We start from the raw sequence: 23,099 nt of genomic DNA on the forward strand, positions 1-23,099 counted from the left end.
AATAATCGATTCAGCTCTAAAGAATAAGTTTGTTCCACAAAGATTGGGTGGGGGTGGGCCCTAGTTCTCTACACAAATCAAGTGCTAGTTGTCCCTCATCTCTGCAGCTGGAGAAAGAGAACATCTTGGCACTGGATACAAAGCTCCCAGCTACCACCAAAACGTTTTTTCCCCTCAAGAAAACAATCCAGGAGAACTCAGCGATCCACTACCTATTACTTTAGGCCCAGGAGTTTAAGCCTGCAGAACCCAGTGCACCAATCGCCAGCATTCACATCAAGTCCTACAATCAAGGACTTCAACAGCTGCAGCCAGACATCAAGCGCAGAAACATATTCCCACTCCTTTTAAACTCAGATGTCCCCCTCTGCCAGACAGACTCACTGTGGCTTTTCAAACAGGCCTGTGTTCTCCTATTCAAAGATTAACCATTACTAGGAATAAACTCAACACCATACATCTAATTAGTCCATTTCAAAAAATTATTAAAGTCTTACAAAAGAAATGAAATACTTTCTGAAATTTCTATCAAGCCTCCTGTAAAATATAAAGATAGATGTTTAAAAAGTTTATATAATGCTGATTTAACCAGAGTAAAAAATAAATGTCCCTCTCTCTATATATATATTTTTTTTTTCAATACCATTGAAACAGTTTGATCAACCAAGACATTCAAAAATAATTTTTTCAATGCATTGTAAGCCAGACCAAGTAAACATAATTCTAAACTAAGGGGTCTCATTACATATTTCACAAAATATTTCTTTGGAATAAAAGAACAGAAAGAAAATGCTGCTACCCTTACAAATCTTTAAAACAAAATAAAGAAATGCATTTATTTTTTTGTTTACAATATTATGCTTACATCACAACCTGAAACCTGGAAATAAGACACCACAAAAAGAAAGGTGTATTTTATATCAAATAAAATAGCATACTTACATCTGGATATTCTTTTACAGGCACATAAAGTTTCTCTTGTAACTGTACAATAGGTCCCACACCATCTGGTAATTCTGCACTTCTCTTCTCTGTACTGCCATTTAATGTGTCATTATACATGTCTTTCCGTACTCTGCTAATTTCTGTGGAGATAAAATTTTAAATAAAAATATCATCCAACATGCTTTTTAGACAAAATATATACTTAACTTATATTAGGCATAGAAAACTTAAATTAAAACATCAAGGGAAAAAACTAGAGCTGGAAAACTCAAGTTGTCCTCTAGTCAGTCTCTCTCTCCCTTACCTAAAAGTAGGCAGATGAGACAAGACATTTTACTGCTTTCATACACTAATATACTCATTACAGACAAACCAGCCTCAAGAACACATTACTACTTCTTTCTATAGTGCTACTAGACCTACAAAAATCCCAAAATCCTTGCTATGTGAAGCTTTCAAATAGTTAAGACACAAAACTACTAAGAGGTTTGGGGAAATGTATTACAGTTAAAATAGAGAAAGCAGAGTTGGCCCAGTCGCAGCACTGCACATTGCTGTGTGGAGGAACCTAGGTTTCATTCCAAGCTCAAGACTTCTGCTCCCCATATTCCAGAAGGAGCCCTGGTGCATGGCTCCTGGCCAAGGACCCCTGCTACAATGAACTAAAAGCAAGTTGGGGATAGATATAAAATAAGAGCAAAAATATCCTCAGGTAGTTGTGACAAAGAGCCAGCACTCAATCCTGGTTCCAACTGAGCCAGTTATTTGTAGCAGCTTATGGTTCATAGCCTGACCCACAAGCTCCTGACCATATTCCTAAAGCACTCTTATTCCCAAAAAGATTGTATGAACTGCATACCTACCAAATCTTTTCTACTTTACAGTAAAATCTTAGCCCGCTATAATTCATACTTTATGTTCTACCTTAGTAAACATAGAAACATAGAAATGACGGCAGAAGACGACCAACGGTCCATCCAGTCTGCCCAGTAAGCTTTCACACTTATTTTTCATACTTATCTGTGGCTCTTATCCCTTTTAAGTAACTTTTTGGTTCTTTCCCTTCCACCCCCGCCAATATACGTTAAGTATTGCTTTTTATATCCTCTCATAATTCAATTTAAAGTTTTAAATATTTTGATTTTATATTCCGTCTTTCAGGCACTTCAAAATGGATTGCATTCAGGTACTGTTATACTCATCTGCTATAGGGGTCAATGTAATAACACCTGCACTAAAACAGGAGTTAAATTTTAGTGCAGGTTTTGGTTAACACTCACAGTAGATACCATCAGTACCACAGGATGCATTAAGTTATTATACAAATCAAGCAGGAGTAAAAAATAAAAATGTATTAAGTGAAAAAAAGCAATAAAACATGAGTTAATTGGAAAAATATGCACTAATGCAAAAAAGTGCTTTAAAACAAGCATAGGGAGATATGTGCTTAACATTAGGAGTGTGACCAAAATGGCCTTGTATGCAAGACTGCCACAGTGCAGCCACAGTGCATCACAACTTGAGCACAATCTCGCATGCAAGACCATTTGGGCAAGGCATGCCAAGTGAAATCAAAGGGCAAGTTCCCTGGGGAAGACATGTTCAGCTTAACAGTATACTTTTTGGCACTATACATCCTGACTAGGCTACACAGGAGTGCAAACTGTATGGCATAGATGCCTGCTCCAACCCTTTCATTTCACTTGGCATACCTTGCTCAAATGGTCATGAATGCAACCATATGCCCAAGTCAAGATGCAATCTTATATGCAAAGCTACTGTGCCACAGCATATTGTTCTGCTGTGGGTTCTGTCCTCAGAGAGCTTACACTTCAGTTTTACTTGCCACAATGGGGCAGGTACCTAGAACTGAATAATACGCACTGACAGTGTGGCACAATGGCCTTTCATGCAATATCACAGTGCATCAGGGGAGAGGGGTGTGGGATGTGAGTGCATGCTCTCTCTCCCCCCACCCATACACTGTCTACTTTGTAGCCCTCTCCCTCCCATGTCTGGATGCAGGGAGCAGGTTATGTGCATGTGTATGACTGGAGCAATTGAAACTGCTTCAGCTGGCAGAATGCTAGAAATTTAACACCTAGATCTAAAGTGGAGTAAGTCAATTTACATTTCCAGTGGTAATCACTGTGCCTATGTGGTAACAGGGCACAACAGAATAACACCAGCCACCAGAAATATGAGTTTACTCCACCTCAAGACCAAGGAGTTAAATTTCCAGCATAAGTTCTCTTGGGCATACCACTACAGCTGAACAAAATGTAAGGTCTCTAGGGAAGGTAACATTCCATTGAACAGTTCGCACTTTGACACTGTGCATTCTGACTTTGGCGTACTGAACAGCTTAAGTGCCGCCCCGAGAAGCTGTAGGTAGGTGCCCCAGAGAGCTTATGCTTTCACTTTACTTGCCATTCCTCGCCATAATGGCCTTGGATACAAGAATGTACCCAAAGGTAGGGATGCACAGCACAAATCTCACTTGTAATATTTTGGTAAGGAATGGCAAGTAAAATCAAAGCATAAGCTTTCTGGGTGGATACCTAAGATAGTTGAACAAAGTGTAAGCAACCTAAGCAAGCATCTACAGTTAAACAGTAAACAAAAGCTAAGGATACAAAGAACTGGTGCACTGTTCAGTTCACTGTTCAGGGCTTTCACTGGAAATTAAAATTCTGGGTCCAAGGTTCAGTAAACTCATATTTCTGTTGGCCAGTTATTTTATTGCTGTGTACAGTGTGGTAGAAGCACCTAGATACTACCACAGTAGGCACAGAAATAGTTTAACAAGGCCACCAGAAATGCAAGTTAAGTTTTACTTCTACTCTGACCCAGGAGTTAAAATTTCCAGTGTTAAGAAAGCTATCGGCCCTTTATCACACTTTCCTGAATTTCCAGGGAATAGCAAATGCCTTCTTTTACATGGGATCCGCATACACACGTTAATTTTAGGACTGGTTTTTATTCATGTTTTAGCACACAACTTTTACAGCAGAAAAATGTGCAACAAACAGGAGCAAAACTTGTGCTGTTAGCACAACTTATTACAATAGCCTCATAAATTGTAAATTAACTCGCTGATGAACTAACGGCACATGCTTTGAACTTATGGCAGAAAAGCATGACAAAAATAATGAAGAACCAGCAATGGTTTCTAATATTGGAGGCTAGATCAAATCCCGACAACAAAAACGACATACTTCTTTGTAGGTGTATGCCTCAGATGCAGAAAATAGTCAGTTTCTTGTTTAGAAAAGAAATTATGGAGCCCATGGTAAACATTTTGAACTTTTCCTTTTCAGGGATTTGTCAAGGCCCTTAAGTCTAGAATGCAACAGAATTCACTTGTCTCTTTAGAGACCAGAAAGTACCTGGCGTAAAATCACTGTCTTCTCTCCTGCAAAGGGAGAGGATCAACTACGCTGGCCTGTAAGAGGGAGGAGTCTACAAACCTGAGCAGGTCTTGCTATTGAGCAAATGTCAGAACTCTTTTGGATAAGCGATTTGGAGGAATTTCCAATAGGTGTAAATTTGTAACCTTCCTTCACAATTCAGAGGGCCAACAGTTCATAAAATACCTCAAGCTCGGATAAGATCCAAGATGGCGGCACGCTATGAATAGGAACGGAGCGGTATCCTGCTGCTGCCACGAATAATTTTTTTACTCTCGAAATGCCACCCAAAAGGAAGGGGAAAATCAGGGTTTATCTTGCTGCATAACCAATAGCCCACTGCTATCGGTTATGCAGCAAGAAATCACTCGGTTCCTTACTTCTTCAACTATTGAAACCCTAGGAGTCTAGGAACCCTTGGTACAAGGAATGGAGAGAGAAATTCCTGTACCGGAGGAGACTATGCTGAGCCCAGATCAAAGAGCAGCTCCGACGCAAGGTACAGGGCTAATGTTTCAACCCGATGTGCTGAACGAAGGAATCCCTTCCGGGTTGTCTGCAGAGACTACAATGCTGACCGCAGCCTTTCAGGCATTACCAGCTATTGTGGTTGCCTAGGGTGAGATAAGGAACAGTGCGGGAACTACAGGATTCGGACTGGGAGAAGGGGCAGTCAGGGTACGTCCAGTTGGTATAAGCCTGCAAATACCACAAGAGACTACCCCAATATTTAAGCCCCTAAAAATCCCGGAACGCCCTGAGATTGTTACCATGGCTGCATTATGGGACCGCATGGTGGAGGTTGCATCTACAGTGAACAATCTAGCGAGAAAGTGGAGACTTTGGCTTCTCAAAGCACTCATAATTCATCTGAATGTCAAAAGAAATGATCAAGTTTCTAGAAAAATTGTGACTCTGGAGGAGAAGGAACAAGAGAATTTAAAATTTAAAGCTGTGGTTGTAAAAGACAAACAATTTCTTGCTAGAAGAGTGGAAACTTTAGAGAATGTTTCTAGACATTAAAGATAAGGATCCTCAATTTTCCTCAGGTATTGGCGTTTCCTTGAAAAGATTTATGTTAGAGGTCCTGGGCTTTGAAGAAGAACATTTACCTGCAATAAATAAATGTCATTTTTTGCCTAAAGTTATTTCAACAGTTAATAGAATTAACCTTCAGGATAATTTGACTGAACTGTTAGAAAATTCGACAATAGAGTATTAGATAGAGCTACTTTATTGGTTTCTTTGATATCTCTTTCTGACGTTCAGTTAATAATGAAAAATTATTTTAGGAAGTTTTCAGTGTCTTTCTTCAATGAAAATGTAAAAATTTTTCCTGACTTGTCTATCACCCAGGAGAGGCGTGGGGAGTTCTTAACCCTGCGCCTACAGACTATTTCGTTGGGATATACTTTTAAAATTTCCCTGTAAATGTATGGTAAAGAGGGGGGCTGAAGTCAATGTATTCTTCACGGTCGAGCAGTTAAAAATTTTTCTGCAATCAAAAACTCCCATTACATCTTCTCCCATAAATATGTAAAAAAAAAAGTAATAGTTATGTGCTCGCCTTTTCTTAGTATTGATAAAAATTACTTAATAATTAATAATACTTTATAAGTCCCTAACCATCATCCACAAGACCATCCACAATCAGTCTTCACTCCAGCTAAAAATCCCACTCCTCCTCCACTCCTCCATGAGACCCACCAGAGAAGCCTATAAAGGTACCCTTCAAATCCCCCCACCAAGTCCACGTCGCACCCCTCCATCGCCGGTCCTTCTCTTTGGAACACGCTTCCCACAGAACTAAGTCAGGAACAATGCCTGCTTACATTCAGGAAGAACTTAAAAACTTGGCTCTTCAAACAAGCCTTTCCTTAAGCAAAGGCAACATTAAAACAGACTCTCGATTCTGTCATCGGTTCGGTTACATACTTTCACCAAATTATTTATATGTCGCTATTACAATTTATATTCACTGTAACTTAAGCTCTGATCAGGCTGTTTATAACTTTGTTATGTTATTCCTATTCTTTTGCTCTCAGCTCTCCCACAAGACCCTAGTCTTGAGCATCGGTATATCAAAAGAATTTAAATAAATAAAATAAATAAATAATAATTTACTCTCTTTAATTCCAGATCTAAAGTTAAAGCTATAAGCTATATTATATTGAGTTATGCTTTAAGAAAGGATGGAATTATCAAATTTTGCTTTTTTGGAATTGTTTTAAATAAGGTCATGTCTTCATTCTGTTTTCTGTATTTGCAAAATTTAGTTTTTGTAAAGTTAAAAATTGATAAAGAATTTAAAAAAAAACCTCAAGCTCACCCCCAACATAACGTTTCCCAGAAAAATCGGGATTCTGGCATGCGCTGGATTCATTCAAAACCCCATCTCTGGTTTAGTTGCTAGGCCTCAAGCCCTGCTACCTGAGGCTTGCAGAACCTGAGAACATTTCTTCTGAGAGGACAAACTGCTTCTTGAGCAGATCACTATGGAATCTCTAAAATGCTAAGGGTGGTTTGGAGATGGCAGTGCATAGGATCAGACATGTAGAATTGTATTCTCGAGCTCCATACCTTCCTTGACTATCTCCAAAGATATTTCCACTACTACAAAGCATATTAGCAAACCTCTCAAAGCTCTGAGGCCCACAACTATCAGATCCTGAAGCATCAACAACCAGGCCATTTCAAAAACTTAAGTCATGTGGGCCAGATGTATCTCATACTCCTCACTTATCTTCAAACAGATGCCAGAACTGAGTTTTTCTTTTGAGGAAGAAGCTAAATCCCTGTGCCTCTTCATCATGTAAATTTGGAATATGCAATGCAGGAATGGTAAGTCTTCCCAAAAAGGTTCAAAACACGAGTCATATCTAAGGGGTATCAAAGGCTAGAGGTTTCGATTTTCTTAGATTTATTCAGGGCAGATTTGACTACGAAACTGTAAGCAGAGACAGTGATGTCTCCATTCAACTGGCTTGATACAGATGGCAGAGAGACAGGTTCAGGGCACTGGACCTATGCCAGCACCAAAAGGAGTTTAGATGTCCAATGTCAAGACCTGTATGTGTTGACAAGCTAAATGAACATTTTACGGATTCCCCTTTCCAACTACTCTCAAATCATGCAAAAAACAAACAAGGTGTCTGCTTTGTAGGGACGTAAATGTCCTTCATGAATCTCCTGATGCCAGTATTGAAGACTTCAGACTGGACCTCTAGAAACTGGCACAGCATAATCGCTGCCTAGACAGAATTCACTTTCAGATGCAACTGTATTAGATACAGAACATCTTTTTATCTCTTTGCTTTCAGAGCCATGTGCTGAAGAGACGTCAGTGCTTTGAAGCCTCCACTCGGCACCACCTTGCCCTAGCTCCTAGTTCTAGTGCACAGAGATCTGGTCTCAAAATAGGAGAAGAGGTTTTTCTCAACTCCTGGGCCTGTTCCTTGACAGAGGAGCCAAAGAGATTGATGGCCTCTTTGGCAGCAGTTTCAACCAGCTTGACTTTTATTCTCTGGTAAGGAAGTGTAAGCAGCATGATCTTCCAAGCCCAAAATGCTTTTATTCTCTGGTAATCAAGGCAAGCAGTATGACCTTATACCACACATTTGTTTCAAACCTCATGATAATCCATGCTGGATCTATAAAATTAGTGGAATGGAATGAGTAAACGTGAATCAGTTATTTACTCTTTCGAAAAGTACAAAGACCAGGGGACACATAATGAAGTTATTAGGCAGTACATTTAAAACTAAGAAAAAATGTTTTTTACTCAATGCATAATTAAGCTCTGGAATTTGTTGCCATAAGATGAGGTGAAAGTTATTAGTGTAGCTGCATTTAAAAAAGGTATGGACAAGATCCTAGAGGGAAAGATCATTAACCATTAAGGTAGAGTTGCAAAAATCCACTACTTATTCTTGAGATAAGCAGCCTGGAATCTATCTACCCCTTGGGATCCTGCTGGGTACATGTTACCTGGCTTAGCCATTATTGGAAACATGCTACTGGGCTTGATGGACCTTTGGTCTGACCCAGTATGGCAAGTCTAAGTTCTTATTTATTTGAACTTCTGAATTTTAAGCTTGCTTCTTGGACATGGTGAGGAAAGAATCAAATGAAGAAATTTTACTTTTCACAAAAATGGTCCAAAGAGATGAAAACACTGAGTTGAGCATCTGCTTACAAGGCTACTTTAAAAGTAAAAACTGTGGAACTGCTCAAAAGAATGCCAAAAAACCTAACATGTAAGAGTTTTAGGCAAAGAGTGAGTTATAATGTGTGTGCATGTGGTCAAATACAAGGCAACCAGAAAGATCTCATCCCAAGAACACAGAACTGGTCTCCATAGCTGTGCAGATAATCTGCTTGCTGAAATAATGGGATAAAGCCAGATTCTTTGCTAACGTGAAGCGATGAGATTATTCTGTAAACGGTGGCAAACCACAAATTTGACGTTACAAAGAAAAGTGATTAACATGCAAGATCTAAGGAGGATTTGAATAGCTTGCCCAGAACCTGGAGTGGAAAGGGGGAAGCAAATCCAGCAGACAGGAACATACATGAAGCAGGAATCAAATACTTCTCAATCACTGCCATCCCCCAGCATGCTTGGAAGGAAGACAATGGAGGGATTAAATCTGACCAATTGACCCTGGTAATTGTAAAAATTTTATATTTTACATTGTTCATTGGTTTCTAGATCAAGGTTTTAGGTGGTGTTGCTTATGAAATACAATGCAGTGAGTTTTATAATAGTTACTGGACTTTGGTAACTGATTTTATACAATGTGTTGTCGTTACAGTCTGAAGAAAACATTTATTCAGCTTTGCAGAAAGAAAAATGCATCTGATAATCAGACAAAACTGAACAAAGCCTTGGGGGTCCCAATAGTATAGGAATCTACTTCTCAAATGCAGTAAAATGCTTTTGCCTTTTCAGAAAGCTCTGGAAGATTCATGTTCATGCTTGTTGCAAGATGGACATGACCCATTTGTGTGACTCCGTGAACTGCTGGCCTTCAGAGAATTAAATAAGAGTACATTTTTAGTTAAAATCAATCAGTGTCTCACTTCAGTTTTGGAGCTAATTTAATTCACTGTCAACCAATGTTTTTAAACTGTACTAATCTAAACATATATACATCTCAAATTAAGACTTTTAAAATCTACATTTATACCAAATGTATCGATTTATCAAAATGAATCGGTATGGCTGCTGTAAAGAAACTCAACACTGCAGCTGTTTAAACCAGGTCAAATGAAATGCTATGGATTAAATGAAGCAATAATGTAAGATAGTGTGTTGTATGACAACTAAATGACTTCTTCCAAGAAAAATATACATTTTTCAGGTATGTGTTGACTCCTTGTTAAAGGTTTTTTTCTTCTGTTTTTCCAACCACAATTAAGAACTTAACACTATAAAAAATACAATCCGTGACCCATCTCAGGGGTGAAGAATTTCCAGGACCCTAGTCACCAGGTAACAATGGAGAAATTACTTACCTTATAATTTCATTTTCCTTAGTGTAGACAGATGGAACTAAGGACCAATGGGTTATGTGCTCCCCTGCTAGCAGATGGAGACGGAGTCAGGTTTCAAAGCTGACATCACCCTAGATATACACCTGCAGTGACCTCAGCCATTCAGTATTCTCGTCAAAAGCCATTGTGGACATACTATTGAAAAACTTGAATAAAATTTGGATACAGCTTAACTTGATTAGAAAACTGGTGACCGTAACTTTACTCAACCAAACAAACACTGAATCCCAGCATTATTATAGAAGCCCTGATCTAGGGATAGGGTGACTGCTTACCCGTAACCTCTTGGAATTGATATTCACCCTCATGGGCGATTCCTTGGTACCGTTCATGGGCAGCCGTGGGCAGGATTGCTGAGTCCATCTGTCTACACTAAGGAAAACAAAATTATTAGGTAAGTAATTTCTCCATTTCCTAGCCTGTAGCCAGATGGACTCAGGACCAATGGGATGTACGAAAGCTACTCCCGAACGGGGTGGGAGGCTGCCCACGGTCCGGTTAGCACTGTCCTCACAAAGGCTGCGTCCTCTTGGGCCTGGACGCCCAGGCGATAGAACCAGGAGAAGGTGTGAAAGGAAGACCATGCCGCTGCTCGACAGATGTTAACAGGAGACAGTAGCTTAGCTTCCACCCAGGATACCGCCCTAGTGGAATAAGCTTTAACCTGAAGGGGTAAAAGGCTTCCCTGCCTCTACATAAGCTCCTGTGATCACTTCCTTGATCCAGCAAGCTATGGTAGCTCGCGAAGCTGCTTCGCCTTGTTTCCTTTCATCGTGAAGAACAAACAAGCAGTCCATCTTGCACATGGGTTCTGAACGTTCCAGATACCGTACTAAAAGCCTACTGACGTTTAAATGGCATAGGAGGCAGTAGTCTTCTGTGTCCTTGCATCTATCAAGGGACTGTAAGGAAATGGACTGGTTCAGGTGAAACTCCGAGACTACCTTTCGTAAGAAGGAAGGAATGGTGCAAAGCTGTAACATTCCTGGAGTAAACCGGAGGAATGGCTGCCAATATGTAGTTCAGAGATGCGACGAGCTGAGCCTATCGCCACCAAGAATAAAGTCCAGCGTTAACAGGCGTAGGGACAGACAGCGCTGCGGCCGAAAGGAAGGCCCTGCTAAAAAAAAAGTCCATTACTAGGATAAATTCCCATAGGGGGACCAGCCACTTTAAGTATGGTTGGAGGTGGTTAACCCCTTTTAGGAAACAAGCCAAGTCTGGATGTGTCGACAGGCGGGTTCCACTCACCTTGTTCTGTCCCCAGCAGTGGGTACATGTTTGTATCTGTATATACATTGCAGTTTAACTGTATCTAGTACAGTCCTTCCTTCCGAGGACTCTTAATATTGAAACACTTTTCGTAACCCATGATAAAAGTCTGTGAGCCCTGTCTTTAAGAGGAGCTTTGCCCTTAAGAGAAACTCCCTCCCCCTCCTTTACTTTCTCTCGCTATCGGAAGAGCTCGAATGCCCCTCAATCTAACGAGTCTTCCTAAGTGCCCTATTGGCTCAAGGGACTGCCCTTCATGCTCTCCCTGTGTCACATGGGTCCCTGCTATTGGACCTTGCCCCCCTGTCCCCAGCTTGTGGAGGCGTTTTCTGTATCAGCTCTCTAGGAGAGTTTCAGTCTTGCCCATGTGGGCTTCAAAGCCAGCAGCACTTTGTAAAGCCCTGTAAAACGACTGGATTTTTTACATTTTTATCGCTTTATTCTAAAGATTAAATCCCCCTCAGAACCCTCTCACCCTGCAACCCAGAAACTTCATTCTCCCCTCTCCTACTTATCTCCAGCTACAAAGATCTTTGCCTGGGGCTACACGTTTGAGATACAATTTTAAGTAGAATCTACTTGTACAATAAATAATTTCAAACTTAAAGGATCTTTGTCTTGAGGACTGATTGGGAAGAAACGTTAGCTGTCTGGATGAGAAAACACGTATGTTTTTATTGAGCCAGAACACACCTTGACCCTGAAACAGGAGAGAGCCACCACATGGACTTTCAAGGAGTTGAGGAACTACCCTTTGGTTCAGGCCGTCCTGTAAAAATTCTAGAATCATGGGGATCTTGTTCTTCCGAGGGGGCACCCCTCGTTCCTTGCAACAGGCTTCAAATATTCTCCAGATCTGCATGTATGCCAGGGACGTTGAGAACTTCTGCATGTGGAGCAAGGTGGTGATTACAGCCGCCGAATATCCATGCTTCGTCAGGCGAGCCCTCTCAAAGGCCAGACCATAAGACAAAACCAAGTTGGGTACTCGTGAAGGATTGGGCCTTGTTGGAGAAGGTCTCTGTGCGGGGGAAGGCATAGGGGGCTCTCCACCAGAAGCCTCTGCATATCTGCATACCATGGGTGTCTGGGCCAATCCGGGGTCACCAGGACTAACCTTCTGTGGCATTCGATCTTCCGAATGACCTTACAGGAGGGAAGGCGTACAGCAAGTCCTCCTCTAGCCAGGTCTGGACAAGGGGTCCATCCCTTGGGAGCGCTGATCTCTTCTGTGACTGAAGAATTGAGGCACCTTCACATTGTGAGATGTGGCCAGTAGGTTGATGGATGGGAGGCCCCATCTATCTACTAAGAGCTGGACGGCTCTGGTCAACAACACCCATTCCCCTAGAACCAGACACTCCCTGCTGAGAAAGTCTGCACTGGCGTTGTCTTTTCCCATGATGTGGAAGGCAGCGATCCCTTGTAGATTTACTCCACCCATTCCATAAGGGGGTCTGTCTCCAGAGACACTTGGTAGCTTTTGGTTCCTCCCTGGCGGTTGATGCAGGCTACCGTTGTGTTGTCCAACATCGCGTGGACTGTTTGTCCCTGGAGCCTGTGCATGAACTGCAGACATGCTAATCTGACCACTTGGGCTTCCAAGCAGTTTATGTTCCAATGTACCTCTTCTTTGGTCCATCGCCCCTGGGTTGTCAGTTTTTGACAGTGAGCCCCCACCCTTGAAGGCTCGCATCCATCGTGAGGACTAGTCAGTTCGGTGGAGAAAGACTTACACCCTTGCTTAGATGAACCTCCTGTAGACACTACTAGAGCCGAGAACATATTTCCATCAGCAGATGGAGGCAAATCGAGTAATCTTGAGACAGTGGGTTTCAACGTGACAGCAGGGAGCGTTGAGAGTGGCCATATGTGTGCCCTCGCCCACGGTACTACCTCCAGGGTTGATGCCATCGGGCCGAGGACCTGGAGATAGCTCCACACCCTGCGGCGCATTGTGTTCATCAACCAACGCACTTGGCATCAGTTTCCTTATACTCAAGGGAGGGAGTCAGAAAAAGTGTAATAGGAACCTTTGCTGTAAAGTGGAATGCATAAATACTAAAAGGGATAAAGATTACTCACATGCCCGAAAATGACCAGAAATTGATGAAACTCTTGTAATGCAGAAGGGCATACCTGATGATACTAATAAATAATGTAAATAACAGCCCTGATAAAACAAAATGAGGAGTGAACTGAAAACGTGAGGCGCAAGAACTGACATATGCCATCTGATAACACAGAATGTGATCTGTCTAGAGTAAGCATGGTCTATCAGAGCAGATGCTACACATGACAATAATATATCCCAGTTTAATAAAAAATGCTCATGTTAGAGTAGATTTCATCACTTGCTGGGGGGACAGCCATGCTGTAAATCGGTTAGCTATTCACCGAGCTTGTTAAAAAAAAATCAGCCTGGAAACACAACTGATGGAGCCTAAAGGCCGGTTGGCATATCATTCTGAATTAGATCTCCATTTCCTGATCATTAAATGCTGCTCACCACACTTTTGTGGGTAATTTCCCCCTCCACCTCATTTGTTGAAAAGCATTGGATATTTACTTTAAATCCTGCTGGACTTAACCAGGAAACAGAGTGGAAAATGTGCCTTTGAACCCCTTGTTGATTAAACCATTTTATTGTTGGTTGATTGGCTCTTTTCCCACATGACTTTTTGGAATAGTTTTTCAACTTTGTCCAGCCTGTTGTGATTTTCCATCCTTGCTTCTAATTTATGTATTTTTTTTCTCTTTTCACTTATAGATGTGTTTTCCCTCTTGAAACAGCATGTAGCAAAACATGGTTCATGTTGGGAATATTTATTTATGCTTTGAAACTCACCAAATGGACACCATTGAGAGCATTGTTTTATACTTGAAACTTGTCAGACTGAATGTTGCTGTATTTGTCTAAATTTTGGAGCTTTTTACTTGATTGATTATGTCAAACCCCCTCTTTTTTTTTTTTAACTTTGGTCACACTATGTTCAAATCTCTTCTTTTTATATTTTCTTGGCAAAAGGTACTAGATAGTTTGCCATCAGACATGAAAACTGGTCTCAGAAGAATAAGCCAAAAATCAGTAAACCTTCCAAGTAAAATTGCTCTTCCAAATATTTACTCTTAAAAGACATACTCAGGTAAAAAGGAAGCATCTACATGTCACAGTGTATCAAAGTCCAAACAGAACTAAAAGCACAAAAAACTTCCTTTACCATAATTAAAGATCTGCAATCCCTGAAATACTGGTGCAACTGACAAAAATTAAAACTGAGATAGCTTATCTAAAAATACTATTCTTTATTCCACAAGTGTAGATACATTGGAGGAGAAAAGTACTTCCATTTTGGATGGCAGTGCAACACTGCTACAGAATAAAGTTGAAATCACTGAACTAAAAGGAATTTTGAAGATACAAATGGACAATGAAAAAAATCTAAATTTTGGGGATTCCAAAAGAAAAAGATGATTCAGTGAAGTTTATGTAGACATCTGCCAAAGCCACTGAACTGAGAAAAAAGCATCCAGAGCATGCCTTTTTATAACATCGGTAACAAAATACCTGAGACTGGTTGTGATTTGTACTTTGAGGTACCCTCAATTATTGGTTTTTTGAAAGTCAAAGGGCCCTCTTTACTATAGAGGGAAAGAAACAATTGCCACAGACATAAGAAAAGTCACAGTACGGACAAGAAAGATGTTTGTGGTAGTGCAAGAGAACCTAAGATTTGAAAGAGTTCAGATTGTTCTGTCTAGCAAGAATGAAAGTCACTAAAGATTTAACGATTAAGTACTACAGGTTTTATTGATTCTCTTCCAGAAATGAGAATAGAGAAGACTCACCGATGTATATATAAAAGAATACAAAACTGAGAATACCAGGGTGACAGTGTATTATGTACTACAGGGATAGAAAATTAAAAAAAAAACAAACAACAACAACAACTTTGGGTGCCAGTCCAAATTTTTAGAAGCCAAATTTAAAAAAATGTCTTAATTGCATTTTTATTTATTTATTTATTTTATTTCCCTACCCTTTTTCTCAGGGAAGGGGAGGAGAGGGTTATTTGGCTTCACTTTTCTACACCCAGCAGCCCGTGGCAGCTTAGACCACATTCTTCTTCTGCCTACCACAGTAGCAGTAATTCCTTACCTACCCAGATATGGCTCTTTTCTAACCTAAAGCTCCTTTCTTGGGCACAGGCACCAGGTGCCCAAGTTTTAAGCATCTATACTAGCACCTAGTATTTTTCCAGCTTTGCTGTCTATGTAATAAGATATTTTTTTATTTGTATTATAATCACAAATAGATGATAGATAGGTTTGGGTTTAAATAAGACTAGTACAAAAAAACTACAGAAAATGTGAGCACTTGACAGACTTAGGAAGAACTGCTGCGACTGAGTTCATGCAAGGCAAGTATAGTTGGAGAACATCAGCACTGCAGGTCATTAATTAGGGACTATAAAGATGACTAAGCGCTTACCATACATACAAAATGGTGTCCTGTAGTGCCTCTGCACAATATGAAAATTCATACAGACATTTCCTGGGAAATGTAGTGAGCATGTGGAGAAAGCATCATAGTAATCCAGATCTACAAGGAAATCCTGTAAATATGCTGAATCATTTAATTTTAAATGTAGACCTACTAGTTTTACCAACTTTTTATAGAAAATATGGAGATGTAATTATATATGTTATTCACTAGAGTCTTCCAAAGTTATCTGTTTTATATACCGTCATTCCATGTGAGAATCACTAGTTCACAACAGTGTACAGGTTTGACGCTTACAGACGATGAGCTGCAGAGGGCATACCCATCGGAGAAAACCAAGAAAACAGTCTAAATCTAGGAAAACACTCTAAAACTAGGGGATTACTTTAAAGATAGACACATATAGAGCAGACGTTTGCCAGATTAAGGGGAGGGTTGAGAATAATAAGGTACGGTTCAAGATATATTTGGCCATCGCAGTCTAGGGGAGTTGGATGTGCCAGATTATAGGGAGGGATGAGGGTAAGGGGGTAAAAGTTTAAGACATATTTTGGTTTATAAATAGTTTACAAATATAAAACAAAGTAATAGAGAGAGTCTACAAAAGCATGGTTTTTCATTGTAAACATTGTGATGTGTCCTGACCTTTGCAAAGCTTAAAGACTTCCCAAGACTGTCTGAAAAATGAAGCAAATACATGGATTATTAACATTTTATACCACTATTAGTCAACCCATCTTGACGTTCAATGTGATAGACTGAACTTTATTAATGACCATGGCTTAGTTTCAGAAATTAAAGGAGGCTTAACAACGCAAAATATGATAGGAAACCTACATGGGAGTATGCTCTGTATGGGTCTTAAAGTAATATAAAGGAGAAATCATTAGGGAGGTCACAAATTTAATCTAAGATTCTCAGAGGTAGACAAAATATCTGTAATGCTAATAGGAATAAATTAAATATACTAAATTAGGTACAGAGACATGCTGAAATGCTGAGATGTAAGAGGAGTGCTACAGTCTCCATATGACATCTCCAACAGAGAAGTGGGTACGGGAAAATGGTTTATATATAGTTTGTTAAAATTAGTGGGATTAAAATCAAATGGAAATTTATAGGGGAAGGAAAAATGCAGAAGCAATTCTGAAATAGGTGAGATGATGAGACTGGAAAGTGAATGAGTTGAGATAAAGAAGATGATTATTCTTAAGTGTTCTCACACAGACAAAGAAGGAGAAAAGTCTTGGTAAATCGAGCACATAGATTGCTATTTTTAGATCTATTAATAGGACGTAAGGTCTTTCATGAGAAATGCAATGTTTAGGAAAAAAAGGTTTAACAGATTCCTCTGACAGATCTTCTGAATGCAGCTTATGGAGCGAAATGTTTTAGGATCATTTACAGTTCATGGTTTGCTCTTGGAGAAATCCACTGCAGAAATCGCCAGAACTGTGGTGTATAACTGTTGATATTAAAAGTATGTATAAATGTACAATATGGTGGCATCCTCCTAGATGAGTTACTATTATTTTCAAATCGTATATAAAAATTGTGAGTTCAATAAAAATATAAACATTTTCTCAGAAAAGTTCACATTTCAAGATTACGAGTTTATTCATGCTGAACTTGCATTCAGCATCTGCAGAATGTGTCACTGCATTGTAAACAAAAAATTAATACATGAAACAGAAGGAACAAAAGGCCAGCACAATGACAGGAAAAACACTTGCAAAAGAATTCCACACAATCCTGCAATGACATCACAAAGATCAGTTAACTGACATTTCTGCTTTTAATATATAGAATACCATACAAACAGGCCGATACAGTAAGGACGCGCAAGAAAAGAGTGCAGCAGTGCCGAGCGCACCCTCGTTTGCCACGCGCACAGTTTGGATCACATACCGCTCGATAAAGTATTCAAATGAGACGCAAATGCAAGCTGGGTCCAAAGCGCGTCCATGAAGCGGTAGGCGTGCGCAATCCATTTTACTGTATAGAGCGGTATACAGCGCCTATACAGTATCCTGGATGCGCTGGTACCTGTCATTTCAAATGTCATTCCACCAGGAAAGTGGATGGTTCTCCTATAGACCCCACTGCCTTGAGCGCCGGCAGCAGCAAGCCCCAGCAGCTGGCGATCGGCGGCGGGGAGCGCAACAAAGCACCTGTGCGCGCAGCTTCGATTTTCCGCCTCCTTCGGCCGGGCAAGAGAGAGACGAAATTTCATGGGCAAACTTTCTCCCAGCCCCCGCTCACCTGCCCTGGCCGCGGCCACACAAGCCCCCAGCAGCAGCAGCAGCAGAAGGGCGTCCATGGGTGCCGGTCTCCCGTGCGGGCGTGCTGACAGCTCCGGAGCAGCCCCAGTCCTCTCTCTCCTCCTCCCAAGGCACGCACCGTGGCTCCCCTGCCTCCTGGGGGCAGCCGGCGGCGAGAACGGCTTCAGCAGCCCGGGGCGGATCAGGCGCTCCCCATGCGAGGCGGCTTCCAGCAGTCCATGCGCCTGTACGCCCAATTTGGGCGCTTAAGGCAGCAGGCGCATGAACGCACGCCGTGACCTGAACAGAAGCAAGTTACGCGGTTGAGGGATCCCAGTGTGTGCTAGAGCGCGCGAGTGACTTCATGGGTGCAGTCGCAGCCAGCCCATGCCCCACCCTTTTGTCAAATCATTTTCATCGTCATACGGGGAGACACGCGTGACCATGGGCCTTTTAAAATCCGTGCGGCTGAGTCACGCACATATCTCCCAGTTTTGCCGCATGTAGGGCTTTTAAAATTTGCCCTTTTGTGAGGGGAAAACCCACTTCCAGTTTTTTTTTTTTTGTTTGTTTTGTTTTTTTTAAAGACAACCTGAATTTAAAACATGGGTTCAAATAGGAGACAGAACTTGACTTTACCTCTCAAAAAGACCCTAAAATGGAGGCTGACCAAACCTACTGCCAAAAAGGCAAAGTCCGAAGGAAGTGTCTGTCTTTTTACAAAGGAAACTAACAGCAGCAACAAAGTAGATACCCCAAAAGAAAAGAGATGAGAAATGATCCAAGCAAGTTTGAGGAGTGTTAAGCTGCTTGGTAGCTGATATACAATACAAGTAAGTGCAATGACATAGAAGCATGACAGCAGAAAGAGATCACATGGCCCATCTAATCTGCCTATCCACACAATTAATTTAACTTTATAATTCTCATCACTTCCTTAGAGATCTCCTGTATTTATTTCATGCTTTCTTGAATTCAGATACAATTTTATCTCTACCATCTCCACTAGGGGGCTGTTTAATCCTGGGGGCATTCTGCGCTACTGCAGAGCGCAGAATTTGCGCAGAATTTGCGCAGAATCCCCCCCCCCCCCGCACAGAATTGCCAAATTCTGCACAGAAAATGGCAGAGGTGACCCCCGGCATGCCCCAAACGAAACACGCGCCATTCGCAGCAAAGATGAAGGCCTCCACATGCCAGGGGACGCGCTCTGCTCACGGTGAAGATGAAGACCCCTGTGAGAGTGAATATGTGTAGAGAGGTGTGCGTGCAAGAGAAGGAAGGGGGAGGGAGAGGTGTGCGTGCAAGAGAAGGAAGGGGGAGGGAGAGGTGTGCGTGCAAGAGAAGGAAGGGGGAGGGAGAGGTGTGCGTGCGAGAGGGGAGAGGGAGAGGTGTGCGTGCGAGAGGGGGGAGGTGTGCGTGCGAGAGGGGTAGAGGTGTGCGTGCGAGAGGGGGGAGAGGGTGAGAAAGCAAGGGGAGTGCTTGAGTGTGGGTGCTAGAGAGAGGGAGCCTATATGAGGTGATTGTGAAGGAGTGTATGTGTGAGAGAGATTGGAAGCTGGTGTGTATGAAAAAGGGATGTGTATGTGAGGGTGCTAGCCTATGTGAAGGGATTGTGTGTATGTGTGAGAGAGCCTGTGTGAAGGGGTACGTGAGAGACAGACATAGGTAGCCTATATGAGGGTGTATGCATGAGAGAGAAAGGGAACTTGTGGGGGTGTGTATGCAAGAGGGACCCTGTATGAGGGTGTGTGCATATGCACTAGAGAGAGGGAGCAATGTATGAGTGAGAGAGGGAGAGAGCCTGGGTGAGGGGGCAGTACTGAGAATGGGGTCCAACTCTGGGAGTGGCAATAGAGTGGAAGGGGTTGGAGCCTAGAGGTGGAGGGGAGAGATACTGGCAGGTGGAGGAGCTGGGGCCTGAGAGGGCAAAGTGGTCAGGGGAGTAGGGAGAGCGAGTGGAAGGGACACTCTTACAGGGAAATTTTGCTCAAAATATTTAAAATTCTGTATCCTTAAATAACTTTTTTTTCTGCATTAATTTAAAATGTAATTAAAGACTCAAGAAAATTTTATTTTGACCAATATTAAGTTTTCAGATTTTGTGCGCAGGATTTTAATTTTTTTGCACAGAATTCCCCCAGGAGTAGCTGTTCCATGCATCCACTACCCTCTCTGTAAACAAATAATTCCTAAGATTATTCCAGAGTCTACCCCCTTTCACCTTCATCCCATGACTCGGTCTAAAGCCTCCTTTCCATTGAAAGAGGCTCACTTCCTGTACATGGAAACCGTTTAGATATTTAAATGTCTCTAACATATCTCCCCTTTCCTTTATGGTGTACATGTTTAGATCTTTAAAGTCTGTCCTCATATGCTTTAGAATGAAGACCACTGACCATTTTAGTAGCCACCCTCTGGACAGACTCCATCCTATTTATATCCTTTTGAAGATGCGACCTCCAGAATTGTACACAGAATTCCAAATGCGGTCTCACCAACGACCTATACAGGAGTAGTATCGCCCTTTTTTTTTCCTGACTATTCCTCTCCCTGTCTTTTTCGCTTTTACCATTGCTTTATCCACCTGCTTGGCCACCTTAAGATCAGATACAATCCCCCCCCCCCACCCAAACTTTAAATCAGGAGATTCATGATGTCGTCAAGAGGCCAGGTTGAGACTGAGCAGGCAGGAAATAAGTAGGGCAGCACTGGCAGAGAATGGTGAAGCTGATATGGGCAAGAGTAAATACAGTTTGGCAACAGGAGACAGCAAGAGGTATGGGTCCAAATGCAGGGTGATTAGAAAAGCATAGGTATCGGAGCTTTAAAACTGGAGGTCCCTGATGTCAGAAGCAGAGTTCAGATCAAGCAGGAACAAACAGGTAGGAAATAAGTAGGGCAGCACCGACAGATAATGATTAACACACACTGATGCCACTTTCCACCTGGTATCAGTGGTGCTCAGCAAGTGTGCACCTTTAAGTAATGAATGATACATATGCAAGTTGTCATGCTCAATATCTGGCACTGGTAGCTGCGATATATTCTTAGCAGCATGGACATAAAAAAAAAAAAAATGGGCAGACTGTTTAGACCAGTTGGCCTTTTTCTACCACATCTTATTTCTATCTTGTTGAGGTGTTTGAACAAAAGTACTACACAAATTAAATTATTTTATAATTTAAAAGTTTACATTTCTTTCAGTCCTTTGAGTTGTACCATCCCCCTGTTAGCAATGAGCACTGCCCTCAGCTTCCTGCAGTACTCTGGGAGAAGGTAGCTAATTACCAACTCACAGCAGAATAAAATGCACATACTAGTTGACTGCCTGCCACAGAATCAATTCAGTTGTCTGTTCTCACTGTACTTAAAAAACAGCTGCTCCCGCTCTCCTGCAGTAATACTGTGCTAACTAACTGACTCAATGTTTGCTATGGAACCCTCTTTGAACTGTAGAATGTGCGTGATAAGAGAATTTGGATATGAATTTAAATTATTTATAAGTAGGAAACAGCCAGTCATACTAACATAGTAACATATATAGTAGATGACAATAGAAACAGACCAACTGAACCATCCAGTCTGCCAATAGTACCACACTGAAAGGTTAAATTCCAATCACCAGCTTTAGAAGCTTGGCTGCCTATTGGATATTGCTCCTTAACCAAGTGATCTGTTTGCTTCCTCACTGGTTCCCTACCACCCTGGGTAGGTGAGCATTAAGACTGTATGCATAAAAATATAAGTGCCATGCTGAGTCAGGCAAAGGTTTATCAAGTCCAGCATTCTCCAACAGTGGCCAGTTCAGAGCACAAGTACCGGCAGGTCCTGAATAGTTGATCCACTTCTTATGTCTCATTCTCAGTGATAAGCGCTGGTTTTCCCAAGTCTATCTGGCTAATAACTATTTTATAGACTTTTCCTTTAGGAACTTGTCCATCCTTGTTTTAAGCCCTGCTATGTTAGCTGCCTTGATCACAACAACCTCTGGCAACATTCCATAGCTTTATCGTGTGCTGACTGAAAAAATACTTCCTATGATTTGTTTTAAATCCAGTATTCAGCCACAACCAACTTCTCCCTCCTTACTAAGACTTACCTTGAAGCTTTGTTATAATGTAAATGGCTACCAAATTTAGTGAGGCTATTGCCTGAGCATCCAAACTCCTGTTTTTGTGGCCTGGCCACCACCAACCATCCAGCACCAATTTGATTGGTTTTGGGCATTGTAGCTCAATGATTCCAACTCCATGGCCTGCAGTATCATTTGGTCATGCTCACTTTATCTTTTCTTTGTTCTTTTCTCCCCACCCCAGAGCAGTGATGGTGAACTCCAGTCCTTGAGTGCCACAAACAGGCCAAGTTTTCAGGATATCCAAAATGAATATGCATAAGAGGTTTGCATGCACTGCCTCCATTGTATGCAAATATTTATTTTATTTATTTATTTATTTATTATTTTGCTATACCGACTTTCATGACAAGAATCACATCAAACCGGTTTACATTTAACAATGTGTGTAAAGTATAGAGAACTCGAACCACAGTAACAAGAGTATGGTTAGGGAAGTGCGGCAGTTACATTAAAACAGGGTAATGATAACTGGGATCAGGAAAAGAAGGAACATATTTACAAGGTAGCAAAATCGATTCCTATATAATATTTACAGGGTAACACAATCGATTCCAACAGAGTGCAATTGTATATCAAATGACATTAGTAAAACGGTAATGGAGATGACAGTGAAGTTAGTGAATACTTATTTGAATCCTTTTTTTTTTTTTTTTTGATAAAGTGTTTGTGATGTTTGGTAAGGTTCTTAATCGAGGCCTGGGAAGGCTTTTTTAAAAAGCCAAGTTTTTAGCCTTTTCCTGAATGTGAGTAGGCATGGTTCCTGTCTCAGATCAGTTGGTATGGAGGTCCATAAAGGTGGGCCTGCTGTTGAGAGCACTCTGACACTGAGAGATTCGTATTGGTAAGTTTTGGGGTGTGGTACCTGGAGCGATTCTTTGTAGGATTCCCTGATGGGTCTGGTGGACGTGTGTTTTTTGAAGGGAATTTGTATGTTAAGCTGGGTATGTTGGTGGATGACCTTGTAGATGGTGGTGATGGATTTGTACATAATTCTGTAGTGAATCGGTAGCCAG

At 41.4% G+C, this 23,099-nt stretch overlaps 1 protein-coding gene across 7 annotated transcripts in view; it reads right to left on the bottom strand.

Annotated features, from left to right (window-relative positions):
- QKI (QKI, KH domain containing RNA binding) overlaps nucleotides 1-23,099 on the bottom strand; it is a 730,493-nt gene that overhangs the window by 561,533 nt on the left and 145,861 nt on the right. For all 7 annotated transcript variants that reach the window (XR_003855464.1, XM_029594126.1, XM_029594130.1 and 4 more), the window contains exon 2: nucleotides 943-1,085. Coding sequence is in view for 6 of the 7 variants with exons in the window: in XM_029594126.1 (XP_029449986.1) it covers nucleotides 943-1,085 (143 nt within the window). In the remaining variant the exon portion in view is untranslated. The remainder of the gene's footprint in view (nucleotides 1-942; nucleotides 1,086-23,099) is intronic.

This window comes from Rhinatrema bivittatum, chromosome 3, assembly GCF_901001135.1.
Source record: "Rhinatrema bivittatum chromosome 3, aRhiBiv1.1, whole genome shotgun sequence".
Lineage (NCBI taxonomy): Eukaryota > Metazoa > Chordata > Amphibia > Gymnophiona > Rhinatrematidae > Rhinatrema > Rhinatrema bivittatum.